Raw genomic sequence first — 26,518 nt, forward strand, 5'->3', positions numbered from 1 at the left:
AACCCTCACATCCATCTTGTAGGCTGGATTTTTATTCTGAGCTGACATGTGAGTATCAGGCTTCTGGACTCTGTTATATATATTTTTTTGTTACCCATATAGGGTGACAAAATGGAGTCTTACCTCTACACATCTATTACTTATATTCACAGTTCATTTAGGCAACATACTCCTGGTGAGTGGACATGAGCCACGAAACACGTAGAGATACTATTCGTCAAGATGGTCTGATCTGTACATTTTATATCTATCATGCGTTTGTCTATTCTTTTGTACCATGTATTTGTTTCTTATGAATTCATTACAATAATCATGTGCCCTGTGTCAGCTCTTAATTATTTTCATGAATACATTTTGATTCTGTACCATGTATTTCGCTAAACATGAAATGTGCTTCTACAATCAATTTTTGCATAAACTTTATAATATATTTTCTATTTTTGTAATTTTATTCTGTGATATGCCTCATTTAAAGTCCCATGACCAGAATTTTCGTTTGTATGTGTACTATAGGGATGGAGGCATGTTACGGTGGTGCTATCACATCACGTTCTTCTTATAGTTAGTCGCTATTGTCACATCCTCAATATTACCAATATGTGGTAATGTAATTGGGGAATGTATTCATTATCATAATAAATTGAGCCTCACTGACTGATATAAATAATACAAATACTGAAACTTATTGGTGTATACTGACTTTGCAGTCTAAAGCTTTATGAAGGTGTTCTCACAGTGTGTTGCTTGTAATCACTTCTAGCTATTAATTGGGGTTGAATGTTCAACCCATCCGCCATGTCCTCTCTTCCCATTTCAGTGACAACCGATAAAGTGCTTCTAGTTCTGCTCAATTGTAAGTCAAGCTACATTTACACCTCTGCATTTTTGTGTCGTATGTGAAAAAATAAATCTTGCTTTAGTTCAGTGCACAGCAAGAGAGAGGGAATGCATGTAAACACATCAATATTGCACCTAATTGGCATCTAATTAAAGCTGGGGTACTGCAGAGGTGTGACTATAGCCTAAATGTCATTATTAAAAGTGTGCATTTACTGAAGACTTGGCCATATAGCGAAAAGCTAGACATGTGCAGTTCGTTTCGGTCCTAATTCAAATTCGGACAAATTTTGGGTTATTCAGAGATTCGGATGTATCCGAGTCTCCGAATTAAATAGTAACAAATTTAGTTGAAATCAGTTATTTTGTTTATTCGTTTTCTAACAAATTTGAACTTTTCAGAACGATTATAATTTGGTGGTTGAAAAACGATCGACCGACTTGAATTCTGTGTGAAGAAATTGCTGGTTGTTAAACAGCGGGCCAGGAAGCCAACCGCCCACGTCCTTAACAATAATAAATGTAAAGATAAAGAATGCCAGCAATTCCCCTTGGGTCTGGTATGTATTTTAAGAGAAACCCCACGCCAAAATTAAAAAAATAAACAGCATGGGGCCCCCCAAAATTATCCTTACCAGACCCTTTTCCGAGCATGCAGCCCGGCAGGTCAGGAAGAAGGAAGAAGAACCATAACAGGCTGCATGCATGGGGTGGTGGGTGCTTTGTTGCATGTTGATGGAGAAAAGGACCTCTTCCCAACAACCTTGGCCTGTGGCTGTCGGGGTCTGCGGGTGGGGACCTTATTGGAATCTGGGGGCCCCCCATGTGAATGGGTATCAGGTACATACCTGTTCACCGAAAAAAGTGTCAAAAAGTAAAAACCACAGGAAACTGTTTTTTTACAATTCCTTTATTAAAGGAATTGTAAAAAATAGTGTCCCTTGATGAAAATCCATTGTCAATCACGAAAAAAAAGGTTTCCTGTGGTTTTTACTTTTTGGTGAATGGGTACGGGTATGATGTAACTGATACCCATTCACAAGGGAGGGTCTGGGGGCCTCCTTGTTAGAGGGAGCTTCCAGATTCCAATAAGCCCCCCCCCCCGCCCGCAGCCCAGGGTTGGTGGGGAGAGATCCTTATCCCTATCAACATAGGGAACAGGTGCTTTGGAGTGGGAGGGGTGCAGACCCCCCCTGCCCCAAAGCACCCACCCCTCATGATGAGGGCATGTAGTCTGGTATAATTCAGGAGGGAGGGGGCGCTGACCTGCCGGGCTGCATGCTCAGATAAGGGTTTAGTATGGATTTTGGGGGGGGGGGTTAACATTTTTCTATTGCTGAGCAATTGCCAGCATTCTTTATCTTTACATTCATCTGTCAGTGGGGCGTGTGTGGCCGGCTTCCCAGCCTGCTGCTTAACAACCAGCTATTTCTTCACACAGAATTTGAATCGATCAATCGTTTTTCAACCGACCCGAATTTTAATCGTTGTGAAAAGTTGGCATTTGTTAGAAAATTTATAAATGAAACAAATTTTAACAAAAACTAAACTAAATTTATCAAAAACCGAACAAAATTTTACGAATTCCAAAAACCAAACTAAACAAATTCCATAACGAAACAAAATTAGTATTAGAAACAAATCTAATTATTTTTTTATGTCTACTAAAAGTCTAAAGATTCAGTTTCATGAGAAAACAATTTTCAGACTGGCACGTACACACGACCGGACTTTGCGTCAGACTAGGTCCGAAGGGATTAGTCTGTCGGACAATCCAATCGTGTGTGGGCTAATCCGATCGTTTTTGGAAAAAAAAAAATCAGACGGACCTGTACCTAGGTTGTACTATAATACTAATAATAGCATTGGAGCCTACACAAACCATCTTTGGACATTCCTTTCCTGTGGAGGTTCGATTTATGCTCCTGTACCACTCCTTGGGTCCCAGTACCTCAGCTCCTGTGACAGAAGCCTTGAGCTGCACTTTTGTGGCAATCTCACCACTTCATAATTAGCTCCTATGTAAGTACCCAAGGGGGAGAAGCAATCTCCTCCCTTTGGTTACTATTATTTTTTTGTCGGGCACCCTTGCTAGATTGTTTTATACAATAATATTTTCCATTTTTTTGTGTTTTTTTCACAGATATTTAATGCATCCCAGTTGCTATATGATAGCTTCATTGGATATATCTGAACTGTGTTTATGTGAGTGTGGGGTCCGAAGCAATTTTTGTGAATATTAGACAATGTTGTCTTTTTACTGGTGATGGTGTGTGGTTTCTTGTTTTTTCATTTTACTGTTGTGATTTTGGATTTTCTTTACCAATAAAATTTGATATTTTTCCTAGACAATTTTGTAATTTCTTGCCGTAGTAACCATACCCCGGTGTCTCATATTCATGGTCCTTAGGCAGCTCTGCTAGTCTGCCTTCTGTTTATGCATTGTTCTTTCACCCATAGAGCCCCACTCTATTACAATGAGTGGGTAGGTAACCTGAGGTTTCATGCTGAACCTCAATATTTTGTAATTTCCCTTTTTTTTTTCTATTTAATGCATTTGTCCCTGAAGAATGGAATAAATCCACAAAACGCGTAGGGATTATTTGATGCCTCTCATCTTCATTAGATGGTTTTATATATATGGATTTGATCTTTATACTCTGCTCCTGAGGTGGTCCATGTCATCCAGGGTGGTTGTTATATATTTTTCCTACAATGTATTATCTTGATGCAGTGGTCATATATTTATTATATATACAATATCAATTTGTTGTTGTTGCCAGTTCTACATACAATGTCTGTTACATGTTGTCAAGATGGATACAAACCCATGAATGGATTTTTTTAACATGTTTTTAACATGTTATGTAATCATTCAAGCAATAAACATTGTGTTTTTACACTGACTGCTTTTCTGTTGCCGCACATACCTCATATAAAGTCCCATTCATTTTCTCTTTGTCCTCTCCTACTGAATCAGGGAAGGAGACATATTTACATACGTTTCATTTAAGTCCAACAAAGTCCCCCCTCGTTTTGCTGTACTGATTAAATAAAAATCGAAGGACCTCAGAAGAGGAGATAAGTATATAACCTCTTTTCAATTTTAGGAAAAAAATTAGAGCCTTTGCAACCGTTTTAATTCTTTTGTTGTGGTAAGGCTTTCCGCACTGCTGTCCTATTGTCTTTCCCTTGTATGTGTTTTTTTTTCACACCTTACTTCTTAGCCCTTGTACACACGGTCGGACATTCCGACAACCAAATCCGTCGCATTTTGTCCGACGGATTTTGTCCGAAACTGTTGCATACACACAGTAGGACAAAGTTGTCAGAAAATCCGATCGTACTTAACGTGATAACGTTATATCGTTAGGACGGGACTACGTTCAGGCTAGTAGCCAATAGCTTTGGTTTAGGAATTTGATCTGAGCATGCGTAGCACTTTGTCCGATCGGAATTCTCTACACATGATCAGGCAAAGTCTGATCGGATCATGTTGTCGGAAAATTTTATAGACAAGTTGGAAAACCAACTGAAACAGTCCGATGGAGCCCACACACAGTGGGATTATCCGACAACATGGTCCGATCGGACACCTTCCATCGGAATGTCTGACCGTGTGTACAAGGGCTTAGATGACAAAACTTCTTAATCAACATTCAAGTAAAAAAAGTATATACGTGAAGACATTTTTTTTTTGTTTTTTATAGAGTGAAGAGGATTTATTACACCTGCCAGATTTGTAATGCTATCTACAGTGCCTTGCGAAAGTATTCGGCCCCCTTGAACTTTTCAACCTTTTGCCACATTTCAGGCTTCAAACATAAAGATATAAAATTTTAATTTTTTGTGAAGAATCACCAACAAGTGGTCACAATTGTGAAGTGGAACGAAATCTATTGGATATTTTAAACTTTTTTAGCAAATATAAAACTGAAAAGTGGTGCGTGCAAAATTATTCGGCCACCTATACTTTCAGTGCAGCAAACTCACTCTAGAAGTTCAGCGAGGATCTCTGAATGATCCAATGTTGTCCTAAATGACTGATGGTGATAAATAGAATCCACCTGTGTGTAATCAAGTCTCTATATAAATGCACCTGCTCTGTGATAGTCTCAGGGTTCTGTTGAAAGCGCAGAGAGCATCATGAAGACCAAGGAACACACCAGGCAGGTCCGTAATACTGTTTTGCAGAAGTTTAAAGCCGGATTTGGATACAAAAAGATTTCCCAAGCTTTAAACATCCCAAGGAGCACTGTGCAAGCGATCATTTTGAAATGGAAGGAGTATCAGACCACTGCAAATCTATCAAGACCTGGCCGTCCCTCTAAACTTTCAGCTCAGACAAGGAGAAGACTGATCAGAGATGCAGCCAAGAGGCCCATGATCACTCTGGATGAACTGCAGAGAACTACAGCTGAGGTGGGAGAGTCTGTCCATAGGACAACAATCAGTCATACACTGCACAAATCTGGCCTTTATGGAAAAGTGGCAAGAAGAAAGTCATTTCTCAAAGATATCCATAAAAAGTCTCGTCTAAAGTTTGCCACAAGCCACCTGGGAGACACACCAAACATGTGGAAGAAGGTGCTCTGGTCAGATGAAACCAAAATCGAACTTTTTGCCCACAATGCAAAACGATATGTTTAGCGTAAAAGCAACACAGCTCATCACCCTCAACACACCATCCCCACTGTCAATTATGGTGGTGGCAGCATCATGGTTTGGGCCTGCTTTTCTTCAGCAGGGACAGGGAAGATGGTTAAAATTGAGGGGAAGATGGATGCAGCCAAATACAGGACCATTCTGGATGAAAACCTGTTGGAGTCTGCAAAAGACCTGAAACTGGGACAGAGATTTATCTTCCAACAAGACAATGATCCCAAACATACAGCAAAATCTACAAAGGAATGGTTCACAAATAAACGTATCCAGGTGTTAGAATGGCCAAGTCAAAGTCCAGACCTGAATCCAATCTAGAATCTGTGGAAAGAGCTGAAAACTGCTGTTCACAAAAGCTCTCCATCCAACCTCACTGAGCTCGATATGTTTTGCAAGGAAGAATGGGCAAGAATTTCAGTCTCTCGATGTGCAAAACTGATAGAGACATACCCCAAGCGACTTGCAGCTGTAATCACAGCAAAAGGTGGCTCTACAAAGTATTAACGCAAGGGGGCCGAATAATTTTGCACGCCACACTTTTCATTTTTTTTATTAGTTAAAAAAGTTTAAAAAATCCTATAGATTTCGTTCCACTTCACAATTGTGTCCCACTTGTTGGTGATTCTTCACAAAAAATTAAAATGTTATATATTTATGTTTGAAGCCTGAAATGTGGCAAAAGGTTGAAAAGTTCAAGGGGGCCGAATACTTTCGCAAGGCACTGTATATCCACATTGAAAAGATTTATGATCTTTTTTCTCCTAGTGACCATTACCATGGAAAATGAAAGACAACACCAAACTCTAATGCCACGTACACACGACCTAACTTTCTGAACGAGCGGACTTAGTCATTCGAAAGTCCGTTCGTTTTGAACGTGATGATGTAAACGGGACTAAACATGGAAGTTCAATAGCCAGTAGCCAATAGCTGCCCTTGCGCCAGATTTGGTCCGACGGACTAGCATACAGACGAATGGTTTGCAAGCTAGAAAGCAGAGTCCATCGAACTTTTGGGAAAAAAACGTCAGCTGGAGCCCACACACGATCGAATTGTCTGACGGATTCTGGTCCGCCGAACTAAGTCTGCCAGAAAGTCCAATCGTGTGTACGCAGCAAAGGTGGCTACAAGAACAGAAATAGAAGGGAAGTCCTCCAGTGTGGACCATAGTTCTGGTGACCCTGATGACTACCGGGGAGGGATTTCCTTTCATTTCCATTTGTGATCATGTGGCAGGATGTGAAAGGAAATCTCCCCTATGGGACACAGATGGTGGGAAAACCTGATAGGGGGTCATTAATCTATCCAATTTTTTTTTATCTTTTTGCCTTCAGTTCTACTTTAAGAGATATCTCACCTGATGAAAACTGACTGATTCTTGCAGGTGTCTTGTGCGTTTCTCCCAGGCCTCCTCCAGCTCTGACCAGGCAGCTTGTAGTTGCTTATTTTTCTCAGTTATATTGCGAGATTCCGGGTGATGGCTTGCAATAAGAGATTTGCCCATTTCCAAAACTTTGTGCAGCTGTTGGGTGTGAGCATTTATTTCTGCTTGTAACTCCTGTAAACAGTGAAGAAGTTTTGTTTGTTTATGTTCATATAGCAATATGGGTCAGAGCAAGAGCATCAGAATGACAGAAGACTATTATGTATTTAATACAATTCTTATTCTCAAAAAACAAACAAAAAAACAGAAGACTCCTATGCATACATAGCAATGGAAGTACAATGAAATTTCAACATTTTGACTTAATGCATTGCATCAGTAAAGAAGGTGAAATAAACTACTATTCTGCCAGGGCAAATTTTTTTTTTTCATACACAAGATCTACATATTTTTTCTAGAAATTACTTTAAACCCCCAAATAATTAAAGATTTTCTGAAAGCAGAGACCTTTCAGAATAAAATAGTGGCAGTTGCAACTTTTTACATTGCACAATATTTGCGCAGCCGTTTATCAAATTCAGATTTTCAGGGAAAAAATGAAGTAAAATAAATTTTAGTGCAAATAAACCCAATTTTATGCCTACTTTTTTCTAACATATAAAAATGGGATTGTGTCAAGTAAATAGATACCAAACATGTGAAGGATTAAAATGGAAGTAAACCCTTCCAAACAACTTTGACCTACAGGTAAGCCTAGATTAAGGCTTACCTGTAGGTCCAAGTAATATCTCCTAAACCTATATGGTTTAGGAGATATTTGCCCGAAAATGGGCACCGCTGTCTACGGCGCATGCGCCGTAGACAGCGGCGCGCAGGCGCACTAAATGCGGCAAGTCCAAGAATGGATTTGCCTAATTTGTCGACTCCCGTGCGCATGCGCGGGAGTGACGTCATCGCGGCTCCGCCGAATGGCAGCGTCGGAGCTCCGAGACGCGACTCCCGTGCGCATGCGCGGGAGTGACGTCATCGCGGCTTCTCCGCTGTCATTCGTCGGAGCTGCGAGAGACGCCACAACCAAGATGGATGCGGCGGACTACAGGTGACAGCGGCGACTTCGCTGGCTCCTGTGTCAGGTAAGTGACACATAATGAGCTACTATGCGATGCATAGTAGTCCATTATGCTTTACCTTTGCAGGGAAAAAAAGAGGAAGTAAACCCATCAGGGTTTACTTCCTCTTTAAGGTTGCATGTACCCATCAAATCAAGAAAAACGATAGTACCTGAAATTCACCCCATTATCAACACTTATATTTATAAGTTATCAATTTGGAGCAGGGGTAGGCAACCCCCGACACTGGTGTTGCAAGCGGCATGCGAAGTGTCTATTGCCGGCACTTGACTCCCTCCCTATCAGCAGAGCAGCGCAGGGAAGTGTCACTGAGGCACTAATGCATTTCAGTTTCAGATCTTCCCACGCCGCACCTGCACTGAGGGAGAGGCACTGTGCCCCCACACATTGTAAAAGATGGGAAACATTGTTTGGTTCCCTAACTTTGCTGTAGCTACGATTTTCAGCTTTTGTGATGGGGAAGAGATTGGGTGCAGTTCTGCTAGGAGGGGGCGGTCCCTGTTTCCAGGAGGAGGAGGACTGTCATTGGCCACTGCTAAAGCCAATCACAGTCCTGCTAGCCCCGTCCACCATCTGGAGGAAGATGACTCGCTTGGTTGCCACTACCAATCTCAGAAAGAAGGGATTTCACTGTGATTGAGAAAACCACAATCGGGTGACAGTTTGTGGAATTACTGTTGAACTTCTGGGAGCTTTGTTGAAATTATTCCTGAACCTTTGCGTCACTTACTACTGAACCCTTAGCACTCTGTGTCCCTTTAAGCCACAGCCAGTATTCAGCACAATGAAAATCACACCCAACCATTTTTCTCAGCTGTGGGGGCCCAACTTACAGTATGATCCTGCACACAGGCCTACTGCTTTCAGAAAATGTCCCTGATCTGAGCTCATCATTGCATATCCATTCCATATGCTTGTATGTGACATCACATACATTACATGCATTACATACATCACATACAAACACGTGGGCTGGATGCAAGAGGTGGATCAGCAAGATGAATGTGCCAGGACAGGTAGGTGTGTCTCATCTCTGCTTCTTTTCACCATTCTGCATATCATAGATGAGAAGAGGTTACAGCAGTGGAGCAGATGAACAGGCGGGTACAGAGGTGGGGAAAATGAGCAGGAGGGGTTCAGAGGTGGGAGAGATGAGTAAGAGGGTACAGCGGTGGGGAAAATGAGCTGGAGGGGCTCAGAGGTGGCACAAGAGCAGGAGGGTTCAGCGGTGGGGAAGATTGGCAGGGTGATACAGTGGTGGAAGAAGGGAGTTCAGCAGTGGGTAGAAGAGCAGGGGGGTACAGTGATGGGTCAGATGAGCAGGGGGGTTCCATGTTGGGCCAGATGACCAGGAGGGTTCAGTGTTGGGCCAGATGAGCAGGGGGGTAGAGCAGTGGGGCAGATGTAAAAGAGGTGTATTGGTGGGGCAGATGAGCAGGGCTTTACAGTGGTGGGGCAGGAGAGCAGAGGGAACAGTGGTGGGGAAGATGAGAAAGGGGGTACATTGGCGGGGAGGATGAGAAAGGGGGTACAGTGGTGGGGCAGATGGGCAGGATGTACAGTGGTGGGGCAGATGAACAAGGGGGTACAGTGGTGGGGCAGATGAGCAGGGGGGTACAGTGGTGGGGCAGGGTTGTACAGTGGTGGGGCAGATGTGCAGGGGGTTACAGTGGTGGGGCAGATGAGCAGGGGAGTACACTGGTGAAACAGATTTGCAGATGGAACTGTGATCTGAGGTGTGAAGGTGCATAAATTGGGGCTCATCTGAGGTGTGGAGTTGCAGGAATTGGGGCTGAGAGTGCAGGATGTTAATTTCTCACTACTAAAGTAGTTTACCTTATTTACTTTATAAAAAATCATTTTCGTGATTTTTGTTATAAAATCGGCATGCTCAATTTCTTTGATAACATTTTTCGGCACACTGTGCTCAAAAGGTTACCTACTCCTGGTTTAGAGTTAGCCATGAATTATGGCCTTAGAATTATTGCTCTCTTCTTATCAACGAAAATGGGTAAAATTGGAAGCACAGGCTTGTTGCCCTCTTCCCCTTGATTTCTCATTGTGGATCTCACTCAAGAAGCGTCCACCGATCTTATGTCCATCATTCTCTCACTCCTTGCAGCTATGGGATCTCTCCCATCTCCGGTAGCTCCATTGACTTTCAGCGGTGGGTCAATAGGGGTCTGTTTAGAATAGGTCAATTTAATGTATTCTGCCCTCTGTCTTATTTTGTGCAGCAGTTGAAGATGCCCCCGTCTGAGAACTTCCAACTGCAACAGATTTTGCATTTTCTGCGCTCGGTGCAGAAGGTTTTTGATGATATTACGATACGTACACAGGGCCAGAGACATACAATAAATAGCAGCTAGACTTAAAATGAGTTTACTGTATCAGATCAGGCAGAAATTGCAATTGGTTTTCAGCAGTTACAGCATATCATTACTGCTTACTGACTGGTTGCTAGAGGTTACAGCACACATTATGGCTCACTGATTAGTTGCTAGAGGTTACAGCACATCATCACCTCACTGCAGGGGAGCATGATATACATATGAATGCTGCCTTTATTTACATATCAATGCTGCCGGCTGCATCTATTTACTTACTAATGATGCTGCTTTACATATGAATGTGGGTTATTTACGTGTAAACACAGGGTCTACAGGTGAATTACTTGTATACAACAATAGGGCAGAGCTGGGCAGCATTGGGTACCAGAACGTCACACTGCAATATTGGGACACAGCACAGGACTAAAACTTCAATGGACAAGGGAATTTAAATTGGGATAGTTGGCAATTTTTGCCATGACTTAAAGACGGCCCTGTACGTACAGCCTATGCGTCTAGATGTTTTCATGGTGAGACTCAGAGAGGAAGCATATCCATGCTCTACTAATTGTTTGTTTATCCAACTGGAAAATTATCCTGTATGTTGGCATGGGAATGAGATTTGGGCAGGAAATCAAATTATCTGATTGGTTCTCCTGGTCCACACGGACATATAAAAGCATTATGAATATGGATCTGGTGGCAGTGAGCTACAAAGTCTTGTCTCGATGGTACATGGTTTTGGATCGTGTTCCTAAAATGTATCCATGCACCTCCTCCTTGTGTTTCAAGGGCTGTGGTGAGACGGGCATGATGTTTGATACCTGGTGGACATGTCGAAGGTTTGTCGGTTCTGGGTGGGAGGTCATACGTTGATCTATTTTGTGACACATATAAACAATTATAAGGAATCCAAGAGTGGCCCTTCTCAATGAGCTGGTTGCCTAAATCCCCAAACATACCCAGATTCTCATCTACTTTATGTTTCTTGCGGCAAAAATCGTTATAGTGTCTGCCAAGAGGAAACCGGTAGTAGACTTGGTGGGAATGAAAAGTAAGTTGACTTGGATCATGTTACATGAAAAGCTGGTCAGCATACTGAAAGACAGGTCTGCCAAGTTTGATCATGTTTGGGACCCTTGACTTAAATACCTCCAACCTTCTGACACTTGAAGAGTGCGGATCAGGGCAGTGGGCTCTCTGACGGACCACTTGGGCAACTTTCCCTTGCCGTTTTTACCCTCCCCACCTTTTTTTTCTTCTTTCTTTTCTCTCTCTTGTTTTTTCCTTTTCTACTTTAGACTTCTGTGGTTTCCATATTTGCTATCTGATATGGATATATTGCTACCAGCTACCTGTGCTCTGGGACCTTATCGTATCTGTATTTTGATACTACTTTTTGTGTAATGCCGCGTACACACGTAGCCGACTATCCGGCGGACTTAGTCCGACGGACTTCCCGCCGGACTGTCCGCTGGATTTTCCAAACGGGCTACTTGCCCACACACGGCACTTTTTCAGAGGACTTATACAGCGTACTAAGTCCGCCGTACTATCCGCCGTACTTTTGAAATGAACAGACTCGTCCACACACGCGGAGGAAAGTCCGCTCTTTTTGAGCACGTCTCCAGGTAGGCGGGGCCCCCTTGAGTTTGCCAGACTTTTCCACCCGATTGTTTGATCGTGTGTACATGGCATAAGAGTTGTATACTCTTCCTTTCTTCATAAAATCTTAATAAAAATATTGACATAGAATTATTGCTCTCACACTGTCTTTTGCAGTGATACCTCATTATAATTTATGTTTTTAACACTTTTAACACTTTTTTTTCCTTCATTTATCTTTTGTTGCTATGACAAGGGGGCTAACAAACCCCAGTGTGTTAGCATGGGCAGGTGACAGCTCTTCCTTATGGTGACATCAGGGGTTTATGAGGTCTATTATACCCCCAATGTCTCCCTCCTTTTATGGTGTTGCAGTCAATTTCATATATATGCACTACGCACAATTTATTTTTTATTTTTTTTAAATGCATCTTAAGAGCCGCCAGAATCACTTTTACTTGAAAGCTAATCCCTGGGTTTAAGAACCCATACCAAGCTTTCAGCTGCAGAAGCAGATGTGAACTTTCTTTAACCCTTTAAACCTAAGATGTTTATAATTGCACCTTAGTAAACAAGGGGATTAAGTGATTTTAGGGTGCAATTGACTTTAAATGGCATTTTAAGAGAGCCTAAAATGATAGACTGGTGAAGCCCACAAGTAGAAAAAATAAGCTAAGCTGAGAATTTATAATGCTAATATATGTAGATGATTCTGGAATTTACTGGTGTCAGACTACCAACTCAAAGGGTCATACTCATGAGTCTACAGTTGTTCTACAAATCTTTTTCTGTCCTAGTGTGCAAGCGGGACTCCGACCCCTTAAAGGTGAATACACCCATTGTATGTTATGAGGAGATTAGGAGGAGAGACTGGCAGCAGACATCTGGACACAACCTAGGAGATCTTCATATGCCCTCTATGACCTTTGTGATGTGGGTCAAAGGTTAAGATGAGAGCACTGCTTGCACTGAGGTGGAGCAGGTGGGAAGTGTGGTGTGACATATGTACAGCACTGCAATTTTGAATACATATTATTAACACTTGCTGCCAAGTCACGTACATGTACATGATTGACTGCAAGTGGTTATGCCAGGTTTATGGCCAGGTTTATAACCCCAATATTGTTTTCTTTTTAATTGGCAAAGTGCTACAAAGTAAAAGCAATCCCAGTGGCTAATTAGCAACTGGATTGCTTTTACAGGCAACAGAAGGGGTTCCTTCTTCCATCACTCTTCGATGCCTCTCCAGGCTCTCCCAGTGGGGATCCCAGAATCCAATCCAGCGGCTGTGCCGGCTTACAATAGAAGTGACTGGATACTGGATCATCTCCGGTCAACTCTATGGTCTAGGACAGGGGTAGGGAACCTTGGCTCTCCAGCTGTTTTGAAACTACAAATCCCATCATGCCTCTGCCTCTAGGAGTCATGCCTGTGATTGTTAGGGTCTTGCATGTCTCATGGGACTTGTAGTTTCAAAAAGGCTGGAGAGCCAGGTTCCCTACCCCTGGTCTAGAAGAATGGAAGCTCACCACTGCAAATTTTATAGCAGGAGAAATAATTTTAGTGCTAGACTTCCTCTGTAACTCTAAACAGGTAACCTGTAAAAACGATTAAAGCGTTGCCTATGGAGGGGGGCATGGAAAGCAGGGGATGAGGGCATAAATGCTAGAACTGAGCTCCTGCAGCATAGCTGAATGGAGGGAGTGGAGGAGAAACCGGCAGCGCTGCAGGGGGAGGCAGAAGAGGATTGGTGTCTGTCTGCAGTAAGGCAGTACAGCTGGCCCTTCTGCTCAGCAGGTGCACGTGCCCCCCTTTTGAACTAATGGGGCTTTGGCCCAGTACAGGAAGGATGGCTGCACTGCTTTATCAGTGGCCCTGCATGTTAGATATCTATTTACTTGATGTAACATCATCTTTTATATTTTACCAAAATAGTGTGTTTTTTTGCATTAAAAATAATTTTCTCAAAAAAAAATTGAAAAACTACTGCACAAATACAGTGCAATGACCACGATTTTATTCTCTAGGGCCTCTGCTAATATATATATATAATATATATACAGTATATACTGCATATATAATGTTTGGGGGTTATAAGTAACATTCTATAAAAAAAATACTGATTTGTTCATGTAAACAAATAGGTCAGAATAAGCTTTGTCAGCTGCTTTTGGTACATAGATAAGGTATTTTTTGGTTGCACAGGGGTATTTCTATAATTGTTTATCTTTCTTAAAGTGGTAGTAAAATCATTTATGGCAAAACTTGCCGACAGGCAGGGTTTTTATAACTCTCATAAATCTCCCTCCTGCCTGTCTGTGAGTAGTGTGATTTAAGCCATACATGCGCAGCTCAAACCACATTTATGGTCCGCTCTGTGTGCCGCTAAAGTGAAAAAAAAGTGTATACTTTACTAGCATTTTAATGTATGCTGGCAGGAGGCAGACTTTTGCTCTCAGAATGTGGCTGTTTTCTAAACAAATGCTACACCCTTTTTATTGATAAACCTTGAATGTAATTAGCTGATTCAAAAATTTAAGTCTAATTGGCCTTTAGGTAACCATAGCCACACTCTAAAAGTTTATGATATATTTTTTTCTACTAGGAGAAGAGAAATCACTGCATTAAAATGTGGATGCTATATTGAAGAGACCTGTATTAAACAGGAAATACCCAATATTTTTGGTCACGCCATGACATTGACTTTTATTGCTGCTCATTTGCCTTTTATTGCACTGTTTATGGAAAAAGAAGTGGAAATAGCGGAATGCATTCCTGTGATCTGCCAAGGTAAATGGGACAGTAACAAACATAGTCTGTGTTTTAGAGCAGTAACCACTAAAGGAAAGACTCTCCTTCCTCAGCCCTGAGATTTATGCTCCTGGAGCCCCCTAAGAGAGAATATTGGCTCCAGACTAGTCTAAGGAATGCTTTGCTCTTGTTATTTCTTTAGCAAGACAACTTAATTGTAACCATGTTATGTAATAAAGCTATCGGACAGTACCATAGGTAACATGTTCCTAATGAAAAGCTGTTTTTGCTTCAATATGGTCTGGTAAAAAATATTTCCATGTAATATACTGCAGACCATACACACAGAAGACTTTGTTTCTTTATTAAATTTACATGTCTGGGCAAAATATAAAAAGAAAACATATTTTGTACGTCTCTAAAAAAAGTAACGGTATCAAGCATGGCTGTAAGTCAATATTTGCATATCAGAGCACTCAGGATTATTGGATACCCAGGCCCTTTGTAGATAAAGCAAGCGTGCATGCATGCATTTAAGTCATAAAAACCTGCAAAACCTGCAGCATTGATCTCAGACATCTTCTAGCACAGTGGAAAGGTTCTAATCAAGAGCAAAATACCTTTCCAATGTGGGCATTGAACGAGACATAGAAAAAAATACAAAGCAGACAAAGAAACTATGTAGAATAACTCTCAGTGGGTCTAGTCTAAAAGGAATATTCATGTATTTATACCTTATGTTTCTGAAGCAAGCTTTGAGCTGCATCCAAGGACTTGCCAACATTAGTAGAGCTGGCAACAGGCATCTTTTCAGCAATCCATGTCATTTCAAGATCAAAGTAATGATAAAACTCATATTGATTCACTTTAGCTTGCAGAAATTCCCCTCTCTTGGCTAATGGCTCCTGGAGAGACTCAAACCTGAAAATGTAAATCAACATGCATTTTTTAGAAGGCACACGCAAAGTCATTTACCGAAATGTGCAGTATGCCAACGGATAACAAACCTAAATCCCAGCTCCAGAATATCAGCAATTTGGGTTTGCAATGCTTAAATAACAAATAGTTAAAGATTTTTTTAGACAGAGTCAAAAAGGGATTAGGACACCTGTGATTTTTTTTATTGCTCTCTCTGCCCCCATAAGGAAGAGTTACCCTCTTTAGTTGTCCTGTTTGCTGTTGTCACCAAGAATGAAAGTGAAGGAAAATCCCAAATGTTGGGCTGTCATCAGACTAGGAATAGATGAGAAATCTTCCAATGGGACCGCTAGTTCTGGTGACTCTAACAACCAGGGATTCCTTCACTTTGAGAGTTTTCCTAATTGTTGCGGCTATGGGAAAAGAAGTCTAGGGAGTTCTCTCCAATAGAAAAAAATAGCAAAAAAAAATTATAGAGGTCATAACCCTCTATTTCTTTATCCATAGTGAAGAAATGCAGGTAAAATACATAATCAAGTATTTTAAATGCTTACAGCATTTTCCTTTCTATAAATCATTTTGTATTGATGTGCAATGTGACTCTGAGTTCGCTAGCTAGATGGATTTCAACAGAAGAGTCCTTGGGACATTCCCCTCCCTCTTTGCACTTCATAGCCCTCTTTTCTTCTGGGAGAGTCTAACTACAGTATATGCTTGCCCAGCTAATCTGCCCCTCAACCTCCCTACATAATCTTTTATGTAGCAGCTGGAGGAGAAGCGAAGGGGAATATTATAGATGGTTACTTGAGTGACAGCTTTTAGACTGATGGGGCTATTGACATGTCACATGTTTTGTTTCATAATACAAGAGGTGTTTGAAATATGAACTATGTCTATACCAAGCCTTCCGCCTTCTTGGGGGCTGTCTGGAATGTAACAGGTTGCACATCAAAGCTTCGTAGCATATCAGAATCTTCATCTGATTAGAAGTCAGGCCTCTATCAAGAAACAAAAGCATGGCTCCTGATCAACTGATGTGATAATGCTCTGCAAGCAGGCTTCAAAGAGGGCCATGGCTGCCAGGATGATTGATGAAGGTGGGTTACAAAGATCAAAGGATCAACAGGCACTGAAGCTTGACCCAGGGCACATAGGCATGATACATGGACAATGCTGCCTCTAGAGGCCACTAGAGCAGGATGGACAGAAATATAATATATTAAAAGGACTACCTCTTGGCAATATCTCATTGAACAGGAGGATAGTGGGGTGTGGTTACGAGTGGGCCTGAATGAATGTGTAAAAAGTGCACACAGAAGGGAAATCGTCCCTTTTCTGTTCTTGGCTTGTGCCTGATGGCTCTCTCCATTACCATTTTGAGCCCAGCTAATGAGACCATGTCTAGGGGACAGCCTTGTGATAACTATCTTTCATGTTCTTTTGTTATATGCTCTATAGTATTTTCAAGGTTATCATTTTCCTATTTTCTTGGGAAATAAAAAAGACGTTGTTTTATTAAGCAGTGTGTTTGTTTTCATAGCGAGTGCTATCAACAGTAACATTATCAGAGTTTTAATAGACTAGCTAACTATAGGAATGGACAAATTAATACATATATGGAATAAATAGAGGGAATATGTAACCAATTTTGGATAATATTTATTTTAGAATTTATTTCACTTGACGCCCCAGAAGGCATGTGGAATTTATTTCTGCACAGAACCCAAACCCTAATGTATTTTTGTCATGAGTCCCTATAAGCTAATGAGTCCTCAACTACATCCAGAATTGAATGCCTTCTCTACTGTGGACAAGATTTGCTCTGGTTCGTGAACTCTGAAGCCCTGCGTGAGTGGTCCTAAAAATTCTATGAAATAATTCATCAGTGAACAGATGTGCAAAATCTGGTGAGATTTTTGGCTGGTATATGTGTATGTGGTAACGTTTATTGTATTGCTAATGCAAATTGTTTGAGGCCTATGTAGCTGGTCAAGTGTGACAGCGAGTGAGGGGTGATCCCCCTTGGTTATCGCTTGCAAATTGACATGATAAACCACACATCTTTGAGGAGAAAGTGGGAGAGATATAGATTCTTATTTTTTATTTTTATCTTTTATCTTATTTATTTTTTTATTCGTATTTTATTTTTTTCTCACGTGAGAGTGAAATAGCTCTCTGTTCCAATAAAAGTTCAGTGTGGCCTGTGCTCTGAGATAATAGGGCTAAACTCAGTGGTAATAGTAGAGCATTGATTAGGAGTGTGCTCTACCTTGTGTGGTGTAGAACCACAAGTAAAAGTTAGCTTCTAAAAAGCTTTTAGCTGTGTGTTTTGTCTGTGTCCATCGTCTAAGCAGCTGCTGTGTTGAGCAACCTTCAGTGTAGACTAATTAGCACATCAATGGAGGTCATTAAATATTTTCTTAAGAGACATGCTTGTGTTAATTTCAGCACTGTGGCAGAAAACGCTTTAACACACCAATTGAATGAATTATAGAGACAATATAATATTCATAATGATCAGATAAAACATAAAAAGTCTTTGAAAACAGGCAAGAAAGCAAAGATGGCCAATGTTGTATGCATGTTACTGAAAATTGAAGATATAGCTATAGCAAAAGAAGGCCAATGGTATGCTGAGAGAAAGCAATTATTGGAGCAGGTACAAAGTGTAACTAAGAATATATTAACAATGGTTGCAAAGGCAGATACAAATGTTTTTGATCACATTGAACAATTAGTGACTGAAAAATGTGTACTGGAACAGAAAATTAATGAATTAGAGGAAACGTGCAAACAAAGAAAAAGTTGTATTGCCTCCTTGAATCAAAGAGAGGCTGAGAATAAGAGTATTATAATACTGCTTAGGAAGGAATTACATGAAGCCTGCCATGGAGTTCTCTTCTACACATGCTCAGCGCTCAGCAAAGATAGAGTCTCTGGAACAACATGTAGAAAAGCCAAATGCAAGTGTCGCTGCAAGTGATATTGCTATGGTGAGAATCAATGTTGGAGATCTGAATGAGGATTGATTCAGGAATTGAAATGAAAAGCGAGCCTGATCTTTTCAAGAATAGTAACACATTGATAGTGGAGACTTCTGACGAGTCCATTGCTAGTGACTCCACAGACAATGAAAGTGTAAAGTATGTTGATTCCGATCATAGTAATGTTATGCAGCAATGTGAGCCTCCATCGCCATATACTCAGAGAAGGGCCTATGCAGGGAGACCAGATCTCAAATGCTCTGTTTGTAAAAAGGGGGGGGTCACATAGCTAGGTATTGTTTAGTGGCTAATAATGATATGCAAAGGAACTACCCTTATGCCGCGTACACACGATCAAACAATCCGGTGGAAAAGTCCGGCAAACTCAAGTCCGCCAAACAATCCCCCCGTGTGTAGCCTCCGGCATACTTTTTTGACCCGAAAGTACGGCGGACTTAGAATGCCGTGTTGCACTCCAATCTTCCCGGCGGACTCGCATTTCGGCGGACAATCCGGCCGTGTGTATGCCAGTCCGCCGTACTTTTGAAATGAGCGGACTTTTCCCGCCCGGAGAAAAGTCCGCTCATTTTGAGCGGGTCTCCAGGTAGGCGGGGCCCGCGAGGGAGACGTCGCAGGCCCCGCCGCCTGGTATGGACTTAAAGGGGAACCCCAACGCCAAAAAAAATCGGCATGGGGGTCCCCCCCAAGTCCACAACAGACCCTTGTCCGAGCACGCTACCCGGCCGGCCAGGAAAGGGGGGGCGAGAGCGTGCCCCCCCTCCTGAGCCGTACCAGGCCGCGTGCCCTCAACATGGGGGGTGCCTTGGGGAAGGGGGGCCGTGCGGCCCCCCCACCCCAAAGCACCTTGTCCCCATGTTGATGAGGACAAGGGCCTCTTCCCGACAACCCTGGCCGTTGGTTGTCGGGGTCTGCGGGCGGGGGGCTTATCGGAATCCGGGAGCCCCCTTTAATAAGGGGGCCCCCGGATACCGGCCCCCCACCCTATGTGAATGAGTATGGGGTACAATGTACCCCTACCCATTCACCTGTAAAATAAAAGTACAAAAAAAACACAACACACGAGATAAAATACTTTATTGCACAGCTCCGGGGGTCTTCTGTCTTCGGGGGTCTTCTCTCCGGACTCCTCCGCTATCTTCTTGTAGCTCTTTTACTAGCGAAGGAGCCCGGCATTCTTCTTCGTCGCCGGCCTCTTCTTCCGACTTCGGGGGTCTTGTCCCCCTCTTCGGTTCTTCTGCCGGGCCACCGCGCCTTCTTATAGCTCTTTTACAGGCGGTGGCCCGGTCTTCTGTCGCTGCCGCCGCCTTCCGTTCTTCTTCTTCTTCTTCTTCTTCTCCAGGAGATGTTGACTCGACGATCTCTCCGGCCGCAATGCCAGGGATGCGCTGCGCTGCCACTTATATAGGGACAAGGGGCGGTGTCACATGGGTTTATGTCACATGGGTTGGTCACATGGGTTGATGTCACATGGCGACAGTCCCAGCATCCTCCGGGACTGTGACATCGTAAGGGGGCGGGGTCACCATGTGACACCAACCCATGTGACATAAACCCATGTGACACCGCCCCTTGTCCCTATATAAGTGGCAGCGCAGCGCGTCCCTGGCATTGCGGCCGGAGAGATCGTCGAGTCAACATCTCCTGGAGAAGAAGAAGAAGAAGAAGAACGGAAGGCGGCGGCGGCGACAGAAGACCGGGCCACCGCCTGTAAAAGAGCTATAAGAAGGCGCGGTGGCCCGGCAGAAGAACCGAAGAGGGGGACAAGACCCCCGAAGTCGGAAGAAGAGGCCGGCGACGAAGAAGAATGCCGGGCTCCTCCGCTAGTAAAAGAGCTACAAGAAGATAGCGGAGGAGTCCGGCGAGAAGACCCCCGAAGACGGAAGACCCCCGGAGCTGTGCAATAAAGTATTTTATCTCGTGTGTTGTGTTTTTTTTGTACTTTTATTTTACAGGTGAATGGGTAGGGGTACATTGTACCCCATACTCATTCACATAGGGTGGGGGGCCGGTATCCGGGGGCCCCCTTATTAAAGGGGGCTCCCGGATTTCGATAAGCCCCCCGCCCGCAGACCCCGACAACCAACGGCCAGGGTTGTCGGGAAGAGGCCCTTGTCCTCATCAACATGGGGACAAGGTGCTTTGGGGTGGGGGTGCCTGGTACGGCTCAGGAGGTGGGGGCGCGCGCTCGCCCCCCCTTTCCTGGCCGGCCGGGTAGCGTGCTCGGACAAGGGTCTGTTGTGGACTTGGGGGGAAACCCCACGCCGATTTTTTTCGGCGTTGGGGTTCCCCTTTAAGTCCATACCAGGCGGCGGGGCCAGCGACGTCTCCTTCGCGGGCCCCGCCTACCTGGAGACGCGCTCTAAATGAGCGGACTTTCTTCTGCGTGTGTGGGCAAATCCGTTCATTTCAAAAGTAGGGCGGATAGTACGGCGGACTTGGTACGCCGTATTAGTCCGCTCAAAAAGTCCCGTGTGTGGGCAAGTAGCCCGTTCGGAAAGTCCGACGGACAGTCTGGCGGGAAGTCCGCCAGACTAAGTACGTCGGACATACCGCTACGTGTGTACGCGGCTTAAAACTACACCAAACGTTATGAAGTTTATTCTGCGAGATGGGGTAGCAATCCAAGGCATAGAGGTCATAGTAATCAAACCCGTTTCCCTTTTAAGACCCAAATGCTAAGACTACAAACCGAAAATAGTCAATTAAGACAGGAAAGGCATCACTATGTAGAACAGTTGCATAAACTCAAAATGGAGGTAGCCGCATGTTCATTAAAATATAGCACTGGGGGAAACAATGTTATCAGCCCTTAGTGAGCTCCATGGATGGGAAGAATTTTCTGGTTAATGTTTCTTTGCTATGAATAAGGTTTAGATGTGAGTTTCAGAAATTTGCCCTTCATGTTTGGAATATTATAGAGGATATTGATATATTTTTAGTATTTTCAAGGATAAGCCTCTGGATTGTTGTCTAGGGGACAGCCTTGTGATAAGTATCTTTGATGTTCTTTTGTTATATGCTCTATAGTATTTTCAGGTTAGCATTTTCCTATTCTCTTGGGAAATAAATAAGACGTTGTTTTATTAAGCAGTGTGTTTGTTTTCATAGTTTTCATAACTAACCTTATATTATTGTGCTATCAAAAGTAACATTATCAGAGTTTTAAAAAACTAGCTAACTATAGGAATAGACAAATTAATACATATATCCATATATAATACATATATGGAATAAATAGAGGGAATCCATAACCACTTTCGGATAATATTTATGTTAGTAATTTATTTCACATCCCATCTAGAATGGTTGCTCCCAGCAGCAGTTTCAGGGCTTTTAGATGTCTACATAAGGGAGGCATATAATGTTATACTGTAGGAGAATTTTGTTAAAATGAACAGTTTGATGACAGGGATTCTTTAAGGTAAGACTCAGTCATTTAGGCAATTAAGATTGTACATATGATGCAAAATGTTTAGGCATTGGTAATCCTCTATGAAAACCACAGAGTGTACTTAATCCCTTTTGGCCCCTCAGCAGTAACACAGGCTGAACACACAGTATGTCCACATCTGGAGTTTCACCTCCAAGTGAAACCAGTGCTACACAAAAGCACTTACAACTCCAGAAGGAAATGGTCCCCAGAAGATACCTAAACATAAATAGGTTCTGCCAAAAACAATTCAGTCAGTTAAGAAGGAAGGCCCTAGGTGTTAATACCCTTGATCCCCTAGGTTCAATGGGTGAGAGCTCCATATCTACCAGATTGTCTGGTCTGACAACTAATCTCGCTATATATGGCTGATCAGGGGGAATTCTGTACTATCTAAAAAACAACGATCAGCAAAGATAGTGCAATGCCTCCTGAGTTTGCCAGAGAGCTCAAACATTTTGTTCCAATCACTTTTACAGTACCGAGAAGATAATGACCCCACACACACACGCACACACAGCTCCCTGGAACAGGAGAGCCAGAGACAGTGGTAAAATGCCTCAACATGTTGTGCAGGAGGTGCTTGGGGAACATCCATTTCCCAATCTCCTCTCTGATGAAGTAGAACTTCGAAGGAGAAAGGTGAGGCTCAGCTGCCCTCTCTCTGGAGCTCCTGCATCAAGACTCTAGCCTCTCATGGGATCCCTGAAGGTGGCATCCAAGGTATATTCAAACAGACAACATTTCTCAAAAGTTAGGCAAGCCGGATGCTCTTTAACAGGGGAACGGGTGTTGCAGCACTGTAACCATAGTGCTCTGCATTTGTATTGACATGAGACCCATGTGAGACAGTAGTTTAGATGCATGTAACAAGCCATCACAGCTGAAGCGTAAGGCTTCAGATATCTCTTCCACCTGTTAATTTAAAGAGGGGTCTACCCTTGTGGTGAAGAGATCCCTTTTATTTAATAAATATGGGCTTTTACCATTTCTGACTGTACAGTGTAGTAGAGGGGTATATATTACAGGGCCAGCTAAACAGATTTTCAAATCTTTTGTCAGTTAATACAGTTTACATTTGCATTAGATTTTCAGCATTCATTTTTATTTTAAGCGCTGCTGCCCTGTAGGAACCATTACCTTTGCAGATACTTCATAGTTTCATCCATTATTCCTTTTGAGTTGAAATGGTTGGTGGCCATCTTCTGAGCTCGAGAGACGATTGAGTTCATTTTGTCAGCCAACTCCTTGCTCTCATTTTCCAGCTGACGGTGTGCTTTGAGAAGGTCTCGGCTGCTTCTCAGATCATGGACTGACTCTGGGGTTTGCAGAACCTTCTCTATCTTCTCAATCTTTATTTTGGCATCCTAGGTTGGAACATAAGGAGGTGTTGTATATGTAATTAGCTAAATTATTGCAAACCTCTGTTACTTGTTTATAGGAGTGCATAAAATTCCCCATTTATATCGCCAGTGACAGATGCATAGCTCTATTTTCTTTTGCGCCTCAATGAGTGAAATAAAGTGCAATATTTTATAGGATATCCTCATAATAAATAACACTGACTGCCAAGATCAGAGTAAGTAAGCCATGGGTGTCAGGTAAAGTTCACCATCTATAAAACATCAAGCTGCTGAACTGGATAGCACTTGGATATCGATCTGTGGTCTCCTTGTGCACATGTTTAAAAAAAGATTTAGTAGCTGAATCTCAATCCTCACAGTGGAGAAGGGAATATTTGATCTCTTTTCCATTGCTACATATGCCTTTGCAGTATTATATCTCCAAATAAATATTGTTTAACAGAATGTTGCAATGCATAGCAAGCACGTAAGCTCATGCAAGATCTTGGTCATAAAACTGCATAATAAAGCCCAACTCCAGCCAAAACCATTTATGCAATGGTGGAAACAAGCAAGGAGGGTTAGTGCCCGTTCACACTACCGCGACTTGTCAGGCGACTTAGTCGCCTGACAATTCGCGCTCCGTTCTGTACTATGGAACCGTTCTAATAGGAGCGACTCAAGTCGCTCCGACTTATAAAAAGGTTCCTGTACTATTTTTGGGGCGACTTCAGGCGACTTGCATTGACTTCTATACAGTAGTCATTTTGCAAGTCGCTGCTGAAGTCGTGTGCAGGTCGCGTCTGTGAGTCGCGCTGCAAGTCGTGTCGCCCCTGTGTGAACGGGCTCTTAGCGTCTCTGTTAGTCTTTTATTTTAATTTGTGTCATTATTGAGGAGCTTTTCCCTATGTCCAAACAGAAAATTAAAGGATATTTCTCCACTGGGGAAACAAAATCAAAAATTGTTTTCGGCACAGTAAACAAGGGATCAAATTTTTGACAAAGTTTTCATTACTGCCTGTGCCCTCTTGTGGGGATGATAACTGCACTTAGTTATACTTGCTTTCATGTAACAAAGCAAAAATATTGATCTTGGTATAGATTGATTGATTTGGTTTTGCTGTAGGCTTAATGTACTATTTGATCCTAAACTTGTTAGAGTGATACCAGAAATAGATTAGAGATGGCGTTTATTAACTCCTAACCATACTGAATCATTGTTCTGCAGAGCAATTGTCAAACAAAAATGGTTTTCAAGTAAATATACAAGATCATGCAGTGAGCAGACATGCTTGTTGCTGGCTTTAAAACATAGAGGAAACCCAGAACAGTCAACTTTGTAAGGGGGGGGGGGGGGGGGGCTCTTCACAGATGACCCAGGGCAGCAGAAAGTATAAATCCAGTGTACTCTTTAAAGTGCTACTAAACCCAGTATTATGAAAATAGTTCCACTGCCTCTCATCCCCCACAGTGCCCACAGCTTATAAATCTTCTTTTTACATTAAAATACTGCCACTATATACCCTTTTTTGGATGATCTTTATACCATGGTTACATGATAAACTGCACAATTTCTTCAGTGCTGAGAGTTCAGGTAGGAGGAGATTTCCACTACAGCATGTATACACGCCCACACGTGTGATGTCAATATCATGTGACCTGGCTAGCTCTGAGAAGAGTAAATGTTCTCTCCAGCATAAAAGACACAACTGAGCATGTGCAGGTCGGCTACCCTGCCTGTGTTAGCTGGCCTTCCAAAGTTAGACAGTGAGGGAGGGGGGGGATCTGTGTATATAGGATAAAACAGGCTTTTTACACAATGCAGAAGATTAACCCCTTAAAGTGGAAGTAAACCCATCAATTTAAACAGTTAAAAAAAAGGCATGCAGGGAATGCTAACTGCACATTGGCTGTGCTCTCAGCCAAACTATCAAACCATCCAATGGCTGGTGTCATAATGAATCACATGTGCAGCACCATAGCAGTTGAAGATTAAACAGAGGCAAAGATGGCAGCTTCCTTGGCTGAAAACGATGGGGGAGTTCACTTCCACTTTAAGTTCCACAGTGAGTATAACAAGCATACTATTCTGCATATACAGACTGTTTTTACTGTTGTGGGTTTAGTAACACTTTAAGTTAATAGTGTAGTGTATGTGCCTCATATTGATTCAGCATAAGCAAAAGATTCAATCATCAATAACTAATAACTGACCTGTAGCAGCTCCATCAGCTGCTCCTGCTGCCCAGCCTGCCTCAGCTTGTCCCCTCTCTCGGACATCTTTTTCTTTAGCTCCTCCCATTTCTCGATGACTTCAGACATCTTATTCTGGATGGAATTTTTTGCATAATGATCTTCTTTTATTAGCTTCTTTCCATCCTATCATCAGAAAAAGAACATGTGAATTCGAAGGGTTTGGATATTTACACAAGAAAGAAGTGGAATAGGCAAAACCACTTATATGTTGAATTGTGCCACCAAAAGCAAAAATGAGATTACATTAATAATTGGGCACATACGATTCATTGAATTAGTTTCAAGTTATGATATAGTTCAGTTTACTAATTCTACAGCTGGGAATTGGCAGATTGGCTGATTAAGTTATCAACAGCTGCCCCAGTCCCAGAGTCACACAAAAATGCCATTCTTCACAATTTTAGGGAACGTACTTCCTTGTGTAAACTAAGGCAGCCCATACTTTATTAAAAATTTTTTTGACAAACCAGTGGGTTGATGGAAAAAAAAAGACCCAATGTCCCCATCCACACACTTAAGGTGGATGGGAGAATCCTTCCCACTGAGTTATTGTATTCTGACAGCAGGGAGACTATAGTCAGCAGCACTGATCAATTGAGAAAAATCAGACAGGGTGGTTGTATAAAAGTCGATTGGTATATTTTCATAGATCTTGAGGGCTTAGCATATGTTTACCTCTGCAATGAATTAATTACTCCAAGTATACTTCCAGCCCTCTAGAAACACCAGCTCTGCAAGTAATATAGACATCAGCATTGGTTTCATGTCTTTGTCTCACCTTTGCATCGCCATTTACAAACCACAGCCTGTGATATTGCTGCAGCTTTGCATTTTGTAAATCGCCACCCTATCATCTAGTTTTAAAAA

At 42.4% G+C, this 26,518-nt stretch overlaps 1 protein-coding gene across 3 annotated transcripts in view; it reads right to left on the bottom strand.

Annotated features, from left to right (window-relative positions):
• Positions 1-26,518, bottom strand: part of SPTBN5 (spectrin beta, non-erythrocytic 5) — a 404,631-nt gene that overhangs the window by 263,582 nt on the left and 114,531 nt on the right. For all 3 annotated transcript variants that reach the window (XM_077464540.1, XM_077464541.1, XM_077464539.1), the window contains exons 22-25: positions 25,610-25,774; positions 23,193-23,419; positions 15,434-15,620; positions 6,857-7,057 (exon numbers count right to left, since the gene is read on the bottom strand). In XM_077464540.1, coding sequence (XP_077320666.1) covers positions 6,857-7,057; positions 15,434-15,620; positions 23,193-23,419; positions 25,610-25,774 — 780 coding nt within the window. The remainder of the gene's footprint in view (positions 1-6,856; positions 7,058-15,433; positions 15,621-23,192; positions 23,420-25,609; positions 25,775-26,518) is intronic.

This window comes from Lithobates pipiens, unplaced genomic scaffold (assembly GCF_037356315.1).
Source record: "Lithobates pipiens isolate NorthernLeopardFrog02 unplaced genomic scaffold, aLitPip1_a1.2 Scaffold_30, whole genome shotgun sequence".
In the NCBI taxonomy this organism is placed as follows: Eukaryota; Metazoa; Chordata; class Amphibia; order Anura; family Ranidae; genus Lithobates; species Lithobates pipiens.